Genomic DNA, 15,239 nt, shown 5'->3' on the forward strand with positions numbered 1-15,239 from the left:
ATGGAATCATATGAGAATTCGGAGTGCCTGTGAGAACACTCCAAGAAAACAAGACAAGAGTCTTGTGACCTCAGTTGCTTCAAAACACAGAATTGTTCTTGGGATGTGTTTTTGGGCCCCTTCGAGGTGTAGAGGATAGGAGTGAGTTTACTTCAGATTACTCATTGTGCCTTGCTGCTGTTATTCAATTAAATGTTTAAACTATCCTTTATATGAATCTTTAGAAAATCATGTTGTTGTTGTTGTTTTTTGTCACAGTGTGGCTTGTCCTTATAATCGTATGCAGCTTGAACTCATGAGAACTTTGCTCATGTGATCTTTGAGATTTTTTTTAAAGATTTATTTATTTATTTATTTATTTATTTATTTATTTATTTATTATGTATGGTGTTTACCTGCATATATGCCTGCGGACCAGAAGAGGGCACCAGATGGTTGTGAGCCACCATGTGGTTACTGGGAATTGACCCTGGGACTTCTGGAAGAGCAGCCAGTGCTCTTAACTTCTGAGCCATCTCTCCAGCCCCTCATATGACCTTTCTTAACCCTCACAGTATAAGTTGTCTGAGGCTCTGGATAAAGTTGGTTATTGCATAAGTCTTGGTCTACCTCATTTGCCAGCTCTATTCTTCCAGGTCCTACCACCTCCAGAACAGTGACACTAGCAGAGCTACATCATTAGACCCTTATTTTAATGAATTTTCAATGGGCACAGTAATACATTAACTCACCAGCCTGTAAGAGGGAGAACATTACAGACACATTGTTATTTTCCGTGTTATTAAAGCTCCTTGATGCCTAACTCCATTTATTTCCTGTCATTGGTCCTGACAAATTCAATCTGAGGCTTTGGCTCATGGAGAAGAACTCTCCCAAATAGGTTGAATTTCCATTTTTTATGTCACACAATATTATTATACTTTGTTCATCTTTACATTCGCGTTTCATCATCTAAAACAAGTCATTGGCAGGTAGTAAATTTATGACTCTATGCTGGTAGGAAGACATTCCTCTGTTAGCAAATGGTTAATGCTTGCATGAATGTAATTGGCCTCCATAATCTCATAGGGAGTGGCACTGTTAGGAGGTGTGGCTTTCTTGGAGTAGGTGTGGACTTGTTGGAGGAAGTGTGTCACTGTGGGGATGGGCTTTGAGATTTTTCTAAGCTCAAGACACCGTCCAGTGTCACAGTCCATTTTCTGTTGCCTTCTGATCAAGATGTAGCCAGCACCATGTCTGCCAGCACACTGCCGTGCTCTCTACCGTGATGATAATGGACAGAACCTCTGAACTGTAAACCACCTTGAATTAAATAGTTTCCTTTATAAGAGTTGCCGTGGTCATGGTGTCTCTTCACAGCAATAGAAACCCTAACTAAGACAACTAGCATAGAAGGCAAGAGGCATTCTTATTAGTTAGCCCAAGAGGAGCCTTTCCTTGAAGTCCGTCTGCCTCTGCTTTCGATAGCCAGGTGCTGAGCTAGGGTATAGGGAGATGTTAAGTGTCCCTTCCATGAAGGAACGGTGGCAGTCAGGTAGAAAAGAAAGAGTGTAGACAGATCATTTCATGGGGGTGGGCAAGAGGTAGGAGAGACAGGAAGCTAAAATGAGATCAGGGAAGAGGTCTAAGAAAATGATGAAGATGCCTGAACTGTAAGGAAGAAGGTGGCAAGAGGTGTGGGGGCAGGGAGAGAAGGGACAGACGGCACTGAGAAATCAGAGTTAGTTGAGGTAGCATCTATTCGTTTAACCAGAGCATCCAACGTGACACAGAGAGGGCCAGTTGGAGTTATGGACGGTCGGAGAGCAGCTGTGTTCCAGGCAGGAGCTACTAACAGCACATTTAGTCACTGTCTAGTCCCAAAGCTCATGAGAGCCGTAGTCCCTCCCCAGGAAAATGCAAATAATCACAACATTGACGTATGATTTTAGGGTTCTCATAGACCCTCTGACATAAGCAAAGAATACACGACTGTGGACAGCTGCAGAGTGGGTAGTATGTGTGGCAGAGACACCACATCAGGATGGAAGGCTTCCTTACCACTTGGGAACACACTTCCTGGGTGTGTTCTGTCATTGGATCTCCCTCTCCCTTTCCCTTTCTCTCTCTCTCCACCTCACAAGAGGCCAGCTCCAGGGAGACTTTCATAACTGGCTTTATCCATACACACCCATCCCTCTATAAGGCCTTGGTACCTTTACAACATTATCAGAAGTGATGGGAATGGCTGTATCTGTTCATAGGTTGCTCTTTACTGTTATTCTTAAGGGTTTAATTTACACAGGACCTACTCTACCAACTCTACCGCTGACTGTATAGCCATAGGTAAACTACCTAACTGCTCCTGCCCCAGTTACCTCATTTGAAGAATCAGGATATAATACTACCCTGGTGGAGCTGTAATGGTCAGATGAGTTAATACATGTAAAGTCCCTAGATCCAGGGCAGCACAAACGTGCTTGGTGAGTGTTAGCTGTCGTTGTCATCTGGTGTCTACAGTCTTATGATGCCCAGGCATTGCATCTTTTCTCGTCTCATTTTCTAGCGCACCAATCACGTGAAGTATACAGTTCTATTATCTCCCTTCTGAGGCAAGGAAAAAGGAAAGTGAAGATGATAAAAACCTGGAATGATTTCAGGCCCGCCAGGGCAGACCTCAAAGTTCACAATCTCCTCCCTGTAGGGTGCTGTGTAGGACTGGAGGCAGGTCTGTCCCCTTATCCTTTGTCAGCCAGTCCCACCCCTACCTGTCCCTGGGGACACAACACAGGAGGATTAGGATAGGTCTGAGGGGATGATTGACACAAGCCTGAACCAATCCAAGAACCTAGTTCAGTGCTGCTCTGCCCACATATCTACCACAGTCCCAACATGCAAATGACATTGCCTTTGTCACCTTCTGGGAGGGTGAAGTGGTCTGGTACATAGGAATAATCAGCACCAACATACCTACCCCCTCCCCAGGATCCTACCCACTGCCACCACCAGGGCAGGTCCCCCAGATGTATCACCCACCTGGAGTAATCTTGCATGTCTGGGTAGCTAAGGAGAATTTCTTAGTTCCTCTCTTCCTTACAGTTGCTGTGCATTCTCCAGTGGCCTAAAAGAAAAAAAAGAGAGACTATTTGCCCTGATCTTTCTTTCTAACAGAGACATCTAGCTAGCATTGCTGTTAAATGTGACTTAAAGATTTTTTTCTAAAGATTTATTTGTTTTTATGTACATGAGTGTTTTGTATGCATTATATATGTATGTGTGCATGCATCTGGTACCCATGGAGTCCAGAAGGCAGCATCAGATTTCATGGAATTAGAGTTACAGGTGGTTACCTGTATATTGTTTATGATTTAATAAAGCCACTGAAGACCAGAGAAGCAAAGCATCCAAGCCACCAGAGAGTTCTTACCTTTACCAGGGCTGGTGAGATCCTGTCCTCATTGTGGCTGGAGACTACTTGCTAAATCCGAGACCCTGCTCCTATCTGCATCTCTAGTGCTGGGATTAAAGGCCTGAGCTCTGTTTCTCTTTTAGACTAATTCACTCTCATGTAGCCCTGGATGGCCTTGAACTCACAGAGATCCATCTGCCTGTCTCCTGAGTTCTGGGATTAAAGGTGTGTGCCCAGCTTCTATGGCTGGCTTTGAATTCTGATCTTCAGTGGCGTTATTAGATCACAAGCAATTTATCAACACAGTTATGGGCTCCATCTGGGTTCTAGGAACCCAATCCATGTCCTCTACAAGAGCAGCAAGTGCTCTTACCCACTGAGCCATCTCTCCAGCCTTCTAAGTTTTGAGCATGAGAATGAATATTTATGTGACTAGTGATTGCTTTCACAGGTCACTGATCTTCACGGGTTGGGAAGAGGAAGAGTAAGACTTCTAAACTTGAGCCTTGATGTGGAGTCCTAGAGAGACTGCTCTGTCACCAAGACAGCCACTGTGCCTCGGGACCAACAGTCTAAGCTTCCTCCCTGATATCCCTTTCAGTGTCAGTGGGTTCACACTCTTTATATAAACTTCAGTTTAACCTCTTAGAATACCCTGATGGGGGAAGTACTTCTGTGTATGTTTATCTTATTGATTGTTAAATAAAATACTGTTTGGCCAATGAAACAGCAAGTTAGGCAGGACTAGGAGTCAAAGAGGATTCTGGGAAATATAGTAAAGAAGTGCTGATCCAGGCAGGAAGTGACATAGCAAGGAGACTCATATTTAAGCGAAGGAGAAACAGGAAGGGCCCTCTTTTCCCCTCCATTCCTGCTCCAGTGGCACAATGTGATCCACCAGCAAGGAGGGACGCCAATAAGGCATCTGATAAGATAAGTCTTATAAGTCTTATATAGATTTAAGATAATTAAGACTGAGCTAACAGATGAAAATCCTAGTCATTGGCCAAGCAGCATTGTACCTAATACAAGTTTCTGTGTATTCATTTGGGCCCTAACTCAGGCGGGTGGCTGGCATAAAGCTCACACGTGGCGATGGGGCTCAGGCGACTTTTGGCAGAAAGATTTATCTTAACAATACTCGATTCAGTTCTGCTGCCTGCTAGCTGCTCCCTCTGCCTTGATGCTTCTCCGTGCCTCAGTTTACCTCCTTTTAGAGATAGACCACATGTACTTAACAGGTTTCTGTGAGGTGTAAATGTGCTAACACACAGGAAATGCCTAACGAAGCAGCACACAGTTGGTGTTTACACGGTGGCTGTCCACTGTTAGTGGTGAATACTGGTTTTTGTCTTATTCTTCAGTCTTACCCACTGTACCGAGCATCAGGAGCATTTGTGTGAGGCTAGAGCTCACCCCGATGCCTGCGGGTATCTCTGAGAGATTGGCTGTGCAGGGTATAGCAACTGCCAGACAAGCTCACTGAGGAGTGGAGCCAGCACGGCAATCCTGGTCTCCAAATTTGGATGGCCACAGTGTGTAAACAAGCACTCAGGAGGATGCTGACATCCGATCTAAGAGGGGAATCCAAGCCTGTGAGAAGAGAGACGTGTTTCTGAGGCAGATAATCGCCAGCCATCCCTTCTCACCAGTGCAAGGCAACTGCCAGGGGCTAGATCCAGTGTTTCTTTAAGACACCTAAATTGTCAACAAGATCCTTTGTATAATTTATATTGTTTCAGACTCCTGCAGCCAGTGAGATCAATGTTGTCTCATTTTAATAGGGTAAAGCACCTACTGAGGGTGGCCAAGGACTTCCTGCCACTTAGAGGCAAAGTCAAGATTTGTACCTAGGCCTGGTATAGCTGGTACTCCCATATTCTTCCTTCACTAGACCTTGAACTCAGCCCAAATGTCTGGGGTCTGACACACAGTCTTCGTTGGTTACTACGACGACCTCCTTGTGAGTGGACAACAAACCTGGTTAATGATTGGCATACTCCTGGTTTTTCTGTCATCTCAAGAATTTAGAGATAATGTGGCTAAATGTTCTATGTACTAAGATGTTTATGTGCATCCTTCATAAAAAGCTCAATAATGTAAATCATCTCCTTGTAATTAAAAAAGTCTGCAACTGACGAGTGGGCAAGGAAGTTGGTGTATATACATAGTGGAAAGAACTGTAAAGAATTAAAACTCGTCACTTGCAACATGGAAGGGACTGGAAAACAGCAGGTTAGTGAAAGCATGTAGGCACAGGACATCAAAGGTCAACAAAGGGTGATGTCACAGAAGCTGGGAGCAGAATACTAGTCACCAGCCGCTGAAGGCTGGGGACAGGAAAAGGCCGAAAGGATCACTGAGTGACAGTTTGATTGGAACCAAGTGAATACAGATAAGAATTTCATGTTTTCATTGCAGAATGGCTGGAAGGATTTTGAATGTTGTCACCTTAAAGGACTGATGACTGCCCAAGGAGACAGGTGCCCCAGGTTTAAGCAAGTGCACTGGATCAAATTGTCAGGCATACCCACCACATGTATAAGTTTTATGTTTGATCTGTCAGTTTAACACTTTCATTTAAATTTATAGAACCCAGATGGTTACATGGAGAGGGCTGGGGGCTTTTGTATAAAGAGCACACTCACCGCTTCCTCGGCATCCCTGAAGTCGCAGTCCTGCCAGGTGAGGCCACTTTGGACAGAACAATTGCCCTCCTTGATTTGATATTTGAAGGAATAAAATGTCTCAGAGCCAACCTGAGGAAAGCAAAGGTGACACTTGGAGTCATTCAGTGGAGTCAACAGCAAGTATGTGGGACCCGACACATCACAAACAGCTGTCCTGATCAGACTCAAGGAGAGCTAAGTGTTTATTAAAATATTAAAGTTTACGTTTACGGGTTGGTGAGATGGCTCAGCAGTTAAGAGCACCGACTGTTCTTCCAGAGGTCCTGAGTTCAATTCCCAGCAACCACATGGTGGCTCACAACCATCGGTTATAAGATCTGGTGCCCTCTTCTGATGTGCAGATATACATGGAAGCAGAATGTTGTATACATAATAAATAAATAAAATCTTTTTAAAAAGTTTACATTTACATAAACACTCCTGGGAAGAATTCCATAATATACTTATTTCCTTAACGATTCCAAAGCAGTATCCATAGTAATAGCCCTGCCCTCTTTTTGGTAAAACCTAGTTTGCATGTACATGTATAGGTCTTCAAAATGTCAGGTTGGAGCTGGGCGTAGTGCAAAGCCTGTATGATTGAGGGGCCTAGGGGACTGAGATAGGAGGACCTTGAGTTCAAGGCCAACAGAGCTACATAATGAGGCCCTGCCTCAAAAAACCCAAGGGCCAGGGTTCAGCTTAGTGTTTGCCTGATGTGTGCCCTGGCCTGCATCCCCAGTGACAGAGAGGGGAAGCCCACTACACAGACATTGTACAACAAAACACCCATGTACTCCATCCATCACCCAGTGGAGGTACTAGTGGACTGAGGCCCCAGAGTGCCTGGAAGCAGAATTCACACCGTGCTGGAGAGAGAAACAAAAGGCTTTGTTTTATCTGTGGGAAACAAACACATAAGTCTACATCCATTAGGGTTTTCTTTTTATCCTCACATCAAATGACTGGATTTTGTTTTTCTGCTGAAGAAACTTGACTTATCCAAAGAAAGAGTCTTTGAAAGTGAAATTTATTATTTATCTTTTTGAAAGCTTTTCAATTTTAAAGTTTTATTTCTGCTGAGTAGTTCTCCATTGTGCAAATGTACCACAATTTCTTTATCCATTCTTCAGTTGAGGGGCATCTAGGCTGCTTCCAGTTTCTGGCTATTACAGATAGTGCTGCTATGAACATCGTTGAACAGATGTCTTTGTTGTATGAATGTGCTTCTTTTGGATATATGCCTAGGAGTGGAATTGCTGGATCTTGTGGTAGACTCATTCCCATTTTCTTGAGGAGTTGCCATACTGATTTCCCAAGTGGCTGTACAAGTTGGCACTCCCACCAGCAGTGGAGAAGTGTTCCACTTTCTCCACATCCTCTCCAGCATAAACTGTCATTAGTGTTTTTGATTTTTAGCCATTCTGACAGGGGTAAGATGGTGTCTCAGAGTTGTTTTGATTTGCATTTCCCTGATGGCTAAGGATATTGAACACTTTCTTATGTGTCTTTCAGACACTTTAGATACCTTTATTGAGAATTGTCTATTTAGTTCTGTACCCCACTTTTTAATGGAGTACTACTCAGCAGAAAAAAAAAACCAATGGAATCTTGAAATTTGTAGGAAAATGAATGGAACTCGAAGAAACCATTCTGAGCGAGGTAACCCAATCACAAAAAGACAAACATGATATGTACTCACTCATATGTGGATTTTAGACATAGAGTAAGGGATTACCAGCCTACAATCCACACTGCCAGAGAAACTAGTAAACAAGGAGGACCCTAAAAGAGACAAACTTTGTCCCCTGAAGAAGGGGAAAGGGTCACCATCCCCTGAGCAAATTGAGAATATGGGAAGAGGGGGGAGGGAGCTACAAGAATGAGAAGGGAAGAAAAGGAAGAATGCAGAGGTCATGAGGGAGCAGAAAGGTTGAGTCAAGTGTAGATTAGAAGAAAGGATATGTGATAGATAGGGTTTTAGTTAGGGGGGTGGTAGAGGAGGAAGGGAGGGAGAAGGGAACTGGGATTGTCATGTAATTCAATCTTGTTTGTAATTCAAATAAAAAAAAGTCAAAAAAAGAATAAAAAAACATAGTTTCTTAGTTTGGAAAATTAATGAAATTTTGACACTAATTAGCTAGCTGTCTGTGTATTTTATAACAAGACTTTCTGATTAGTAAAAGAGAACCAATGTTAACTGTGTGGAACTCTCTCATATCTTAGTTAACTCCACCCAGGGAAAATATGCAATTGGGTCTAGGTTTTCTTTTTTCTTTTTTTTAATAAATGTTACTAATAGCTTAAAAAAGTTTTTATTTTATGTGTATGTGTGTTTGCCTGAAGGTATGTATATGTACTACATGTGTGCCTGATGCCAGTTGTGGCCAAAAGAGTTACCAGATCCCCTGGAACTAGAGTTATAGATGGTTTTGAGCTACCATGGGGCTGGGAACTGAACCCAGGTCCTCTGCAAGCGTACCCAGTGCCCTGAACCACTGAGCCATCTCTCCAGTCTCTAAACTTTTTTTTTTTTTTTTTTAAATCTTGTTGTTTGAGACAGGGTCTCCCTATGTAGTCTTAGCTGTCCTAGAACTCACTCTGTAGACCAGGCTGGCCTGGAAGTCAGAGATCCACCTGACTCTGCCTGCCAAATGCTGGGGTTAAAGGCGTGTGCCACCATCACCCAGAAATTTTTTCTAAACTCTTAAAGATTTTGTCTTTCTTAGATTTATGGATCCTGCCTACATTTGTCTCCTACCTTAGTGCACTAATGCAGAAATGAAAGCATAGTAAAAACTAGCCTAATGGGCTGGGGGTGTAGTTGCCTAGTCTGTCCTGTGTTTGATTCTCTGGTACCACATAAACCTGACGTGGTGGCACATCCCTGTAATTATAGGGAGATGGAGGCAGGACGATGAAAAGTTTAAGTTTATGGTCATCACCATAACAATTTGGTGGTTAGTCTAAAGCTACATGACACCCTGCCCCAGCCTCCCTGCATCCCCCCAAAACTGAAGAAAACTAATGGAAACATTGCTATTAACCTCAAAGAATCAGCCACACACACTCGGTGGTATTCATGTGGTCCAAGGTAATAATTCCCACTTACTCTCCTCTTACTCCCGTTATTCATCCCCATACCCAACTCCCACTTTAGGCAGGAGGTCACTGAGTTCACAGACCCAGTGCATTCTCCTGTTGCAAGCTGATGAAGTTGCTGGATTCCCCACAATGCCTTGTCCCTTCCTGTCCTCCAGTGCCATGCCAGAGAGCACAGATTATAAGCAATTTCACAGTTAAGCAGCCACTCACCATTTTAGTGCCCTCAGTCACTCGGTACAACATGAACTGGTTGCCGCTTTGGTTCCCAGCGTTATACTTCTTCAGAGCCACATCCACAGCCAGGAATACATCCTCGTCATTGCAGTCAATTTCCTGGGAGACTTCTCCCTGTGTTAAACTCGGTAGCAGCCTGGAGCAGAGGAACAGGATAGTAATTAGCTTCATGATTTAAGTTTCCCTCCCAAATGGCGGGGATGGTTTTGCCAAGGACTGGAAGCCAGCTTAGAAACTGCTTTTTAGCAGCTTCTCTGGTCTGTCCTGTCCTGTCTCTCCCTGCCTCGCCACTGGAGACCTATTTGGATTCCTGCTGTCACAAGCTGTTTGTCCTCTTCCCAAAGAACAAATACAACTCTGCACGCTGTCCAAGCAGGTTTCAGGCTGGAACATTGCGACATCGAGGTTGTTGACCTGCTCGTTTGCCTTTGGAAAGAATGTGGGAGTAGGGAGCCCGTTTCCAAAACGTTGCACAACTTTGTACAGTAAATTAGAGCAGAAACCAATAAAAGAGGAGCTAAAACCAACAACCAATCCCGTTATCTTCTTGTGACTTTACTGGACTGGTTGCAAAGGTCTCTGCATGTGTGAACAATGAGGCCAGTGTACAAACACCTCCCATACGGAATTGCTAGTGGGATATTAATGTGTACAGGAGCAGACTGCTGTCAGTTCTGGCGCGTTCCTGAAAAGCACAAGCACAGAAAGGACACTGGCACACCTGAAAACCAGCCTCTCTGCTCAATTCTACTAGCTCAAGGGAAGGGAGAGGCCAGCAGGAGCCCAGCAGGTCAAAGTGCTTGCCTCACGAGCCTCATGCTGACAACTTGAGTTTGATGTCTGGGAGTCAGACAAAAAACTGTGGATGGTGGCACACATTTGTAGTCCTGGCATTCCTACTGTGATCCATGAGGTGGAGACACGAGGATTGCCAGGAAGCTCACAGGCTGGTAGCCTGGAGTATGAGAGCAGGAGAAACAAGGAGACCTGTCTTACCAAGGTGGATGGTGAGGCTCCCACTCCTGAGAGGTCTCTGACCTTTACATGTGGGCTGTGGCTTTGTGCTGCCTTATACATTCTCATCCTCTCTGTATAAACACACACAATAATAATAATGAAGAAAAGAAAGGAAGGACAGAGGGAAGGAAGAAGAAAAAGAGAAAGAAGAAATAAAAGAAACCTCTAGTTTGCAATGGAGCCTGCCTGAGAGGCCCTGAGGTGGGGTGCTGTCACCATGGGTTGAATGGTGACTTTATAGGAGCAGGCAGAAACAGTCCCTTGGCTGGAGATCCTAGATGGATGTCAATCTGGCCTCTACTCCTGAACTTCTATGTGATTGAGACTGAACAGGCATGTGCATGTATGCCAATTGTGTATGTGTATGTTTCCTGTCTGGGTGTGAATGAGTGTGAGTTTATGTCTGCCCATGTGTGTGTTTGTGAGTCAGAGTCTTAACCATCCCATCTCTATTTCTTCACCCAAAGAATGTGGAAACCTTTTTTTTTTGTTTGTTTGTTTCTGAGACAGGGTTTTTCTGTGTAGCCTTGGCTGTTCTGGAACTTGTTCTGTAGACTAGTCTGGCCTCAGACTCACAGAGATCCACCTGCCTCTTCTGGGTTTAAAGGTGTGTGCCACCACCTCCTGGCTGGAAATCAGAATATCTTTTTTTTTTTAGTTTTATATTTTTTATATATTTGAATTACAAACAAGATTGGGTTATATGATGACACCAGCTCTCTTCTCCCTCCCTTCCTCCTCTACCACCCCTCCAACTAAAATCCTACCTATCATATGTCCTTTCTTCTAATCAACACCTGACTCAACCTTTCTGCTTCCTTATGACCTCTGCATTCTTCCTTTTCTTCCCTTCTCACTCTCGTAGCTTCCTCCCCCCTCTTCCCATGTTCTCAATTTGCTCAGTAGATGGTGACCCTTTCCCCTTCTCCAGGGGACAAAGTTTGTCTGTTTTAGGGTCTTCCTTGTTTATTAGTTTCTCTAGCAGTGTGGATTGTAGGCTGGTAATCCCCTTACCCTATGTCTAAAATCCACATATGAGTGAGTACATATCATGTTTGTCTTTTTGTGATTGGGTTACCTCGCTCAGAATGGTTTCTTTGAGTTCCATCCATTTTCTTGCAAATTTCAAGATTCCATTGTATTTTTTCTGCTGAGTAGTACTCAATTGTGTAAATGTACCACATTTTCTCCATCCATTCTTCGGTTGAGGGGCATCTAGGCTGCTTCCAGTTTCTGGCTATTACAGGTAGTGCTGCTCTGAACATGGTTGAACAGATGTCTTTGTTGTATGAATGTGCTTCTTTTGGGTATTTGCCTAAGAGTGGAATTGCTGGATCTTGTGGTAGACTCATTCCCATTTTCTTGAGGAGTCACCATACAGATTTCCCAAGTGGCTGTACAAGTTGGCACTCCCACCAGCAGTGGAGGAGTGTTCCCCTTTCTCCACATCCTCTCCAGCATAAACTGTCATTGGTGTTTTTGATTTTGGCCATTCTGACAGGAGTAAGATGGTATCTCAGAGTTGTTTTGATTTGCATTTCCCTGATGGCTAAGGATGTTGAACACTTTCTTATGTGTCTTTCAGCCATTTTAGATTCCTCTATTGAGAATTGTCTATTTAGTTCTGTACCCCATTTTTTAATTGGATTGTTTGGTGATTTGGAGAATAGCTTCTTGAGTTCTTTGTATATTTTGGAGATCAGCCTTCTGTCAGATGTGGGGTTGGTGAATATCTTTTCGCAGTCGAAATCAGAATATCTTAATGGGGTTATTTTGTTTTGTTTCATTTTGTTTTTTTACTAAAAATCCTTTTATTTAAGCAAGTTTTGAAAGTGAAGACAGAAACACTTAAGCTTTCATGTGAATTAAACAGCCCAGCACCACAGCTCACAGAAGCAAAGAAAAGAGAAGGTGGGTATCGAAGAGAAACTAAGGCAGAGAATGCAAGTCTTTAATTTTAGTTTCCTGAAGTCAAGCGAGGTATGTATGGTATCTACTTTCTAATATGGGGAAGTGAATTCAGACTTTTGTAAAGGTTGCACAAAACCACTGCACTTCCAAAAAAGCACAAAAGTGAAAACAGTAGCCAGTGCACATGCACAACCATTCATGTCTTCAATAAAGAGGGCTAGCCCAAGACTGCAGACCTGAGGAAGAGCAGTGCTTCAACGGGCTGGTAAGTGCTGGAGTCACACAAGTCACAGTAGAAGGGCAGATGTCGCCCAGGTAAGAAGCTCTTGTTATAGCTGGAGCAGCAGGGTTAAGACTGTCAAATCCAAGCAATCATTCAAAGCTTCTGGAGCCCACCTACTTGTGTCTGAACTATGCCACTTGTCTTCCAACCCATGGCCAAAAACTTCTGGCTTACAAAATCCAAAAGGAAAACACGGAGTAATCAGTTCAAGGGAGGTCCTATTAAATAAGAGCAGCATAAAAAACTGTAATTATGCGGAAGCAAGGAAAGCCTGAGCTTGCTACTTGTTGGAGCCAGCCAGCCCTACACCAGCTATGCAACATGTACAATTACTGTTGCATGAATTACTTGCATTGCCATTACACATCCCCTGTATTGGTTAAACTAGCCAAAATCTCCATATATATAGGTTCCCCCTACTAACTACCACAGTGCACACTACCATGTCAATTATGATAGAAAATATTCTTTGTATTTCTAAGAAGTCTGGTCAGTACACTGCTTACTTTCTAGTCATATTGTAGGCAGTGTTCCTTTAACTAAATTCTACTTTGTGTAACTTAGTATTTCCTAAAGAATGTTTGTTAGTAAATCCTTTTAACATCAATGTTACTATTTCAAGTTTCTCCTACATCAAAATGACCCAGATAACAAATAAACAAATGCTATCAAGCAATATCCATGTTACATCCAACATTAATGGTTGATGCTCATTTTATAAAGCCTCTTTCAACCTATTTGCTGCTTTCAGCAAATGATTATCACAACACACACATACATTACTTTTGTATCAGGGGCACAGAAGAATACACAACTTAAGATTACAGTTATGCATTAGCTTAGGTTGTAACATTTGACTACATGGGCATTCCAAGGCAAGTAAGGTTGGTTGTTGCATTGTTCTCAAGAAGGCAGGTCAAACAAACATGATGAGTACACAGTAGGACAGCAGTCCTAGGTCTTCAGTGACTTCAAGGTGTATTATTAACTCTGACTGCGAGGCCCAGCAAACGTTCCAGGCTCTTAGAATATAAGAGATGTTTTCATAGTATTTCTTCACCATAGGTAAGTTTCCAGGTTGAGTGGAAGGAGGAAGAGGAAGAAATAGAGGAGCTGGAAGATGGGAGGGTGAGGAAGTGAGTAACTACCATGAAGGACTTGGGTCACTGTGAACACTTCCAGAACAGCCAGAACAGCCAGTGCGCAAAGAATATGGCTTTGGAGGAGGCTCACCAGAGCTCTAACCTGAGTTCTACAGGTTACCAACTATGTTGGTTGAAAGAAAATGGCCACCATAGGCCCACAGGGAGTGGCACTACTAGGAGGTATGGCCTTGTTGGAGTAGGTATGGCCTTGTTGAATGTAAATATGCTCCTTACAAGGCTGATGCTTTGGTTTGTTTGTTTCTTGTTTTGTTTAGTTTTTTGAGACAAGCTCTCCCTATTATATAGCTACAGTTGTCCTGGAACTCACTATGTAGCCAGGCTGGTTTTGAACCAGTAGAGATCCTCCTGCCTTTGCCTCCTGATTTCTGGGACTTAGAGGTGTGTGCCACCATGCACAGCTTATTTTCTGCCTTTAATGCTATTGTTTATCTGTAGCAACTGCAATAGGATATCTATAAAAATGAATCAGGGGTTTTTAATATCTATGCTTTTCAAGATGTATTCTCGTAAACTCAAGAAACATTTATCAAAGTGCTTTATTAATTAGAAAATGAGTTGGGCGGTGGTGGCCCATATCTTTTATCCCAGCACTTGTGAGGGAGATGAAGGTGAATCTCTGTGAGTTTAAGGCCAGACTGATGTACAGAGCAAGTTCTAGGATAGTCATGGCTACACAGAGAAACCCTGTCTCAAAAGACAAACAAGTGAACAAACAAATAACAACAAAATAAAGAAATAACAAAACAAATCTGTGGGAAAATAATATTTTGGGTTATTAATCTGAGTTTATTTGTTCTTGGCTACCTGATAGCCCCCTTTTCTTAACCTTTCACTCAGGCAGCTGACTCCAGGTTCATGCTTCCGAAAAAGAATGTGGTTCCCTAAGGCAACATTTAGCTGGCCCCCATAGAATGGTCACACTGGTCATTTCTGGTTGGCAAATGTTCTAAATGGTTGCTGGAACTGGTCAGTGCCTGTGCCATGCCGGTTTTTCAGTATTTAGAGTACTAATGACCACTGGGGCTGGGAGGTAGAGAAAATCTGAAGTTGATTAACCTGGTTCCAGGTGTGTGAGTTCAGATTTAGAAAGAAGGAGCAAGAGTATTAAAGTGGAAGAAAAACAGTTGTTTAGCATCAAAAATAAATAAGGCAAACTCACCCGAGACTAGAGAGAAGGCATCTTATGGAAAAGAGATGGGAAGGACAGTGGGAGTGGGGTCTAGGGTTCCTGAGAAGCAGAGCTCTGCTCTCCCTTCTGGAAACACAGTTTGGGCAAGATCCCTGGAAGTGCAGTGGTGCATCTTGGCACTCTTGTCCCTTGGTGATCTTCTAGGGATTCCTTTATCTTTAATTGGATGTCGAAGTGGCCGTTAAGCTAGCCTCAAAGAGAATGTGCACATGCTGATGGCCCTGTGTCCTCTCAAGTGTGGCACTCTGTGGTACAAATCTGCATGGGGAGAGGCAGG

At 43.2% G+C, this 15,239-nt stretch overlaps 1 protein-coding gene across 4 annotated transcripts in view; it reads right to left on the minus strand.

The window, feature by feature from the left end:
* Window positions 1-9,655, minus strand: part of Kng1 (kininogen 1) — a 34,655-nt gene extending 25,000 nt beyond the window's left edge. For all 4 annotated transcript variants that reach the window (XM_035444690.1, XM_035444691.1, XM_035444689.1 and 1 more), the window contains exons 1-3: window positions 9,373-9,655; window positions 6,037-6,147; window positions 3,016-3,100 (exon numbers count right to left, since the gene is read on the minus strand). In XM_035444690.1, the coding sequence (XP_035300581.1) occupies window positions 3,016-3,100; window positions 6,037-6,147; window positions 9,373-9,567 (391 nt within the window). In that variant the 5' untranslated portion in view covers window positions 9,568-9,655. The remainder of the gene's footprint in view (window positions 1-3,015; window positions 3,101-6,036; window positions 6,148-9,372) is intronic.
* Between the last annotated feature and the right edge of the window lie 5,584 nt (window positions 9,656-15,239).

Source organism: Cricetulus griseus, chromosome 4 (genome assembly GCF_003668045.3).
Source record: "Cricetulus griseus strain 17A/GY chromosome 4, alternate assembly CriGri-PICRH-1.0, whole genome shotgun sequence".
Taxonomy (NCBI): domain Eukaryota; kingdom Metazoa; phylum Chordata; class Mammalia; order Rodentia; family Cricetidae; genus Cricetulus; species Cricetulus griseus.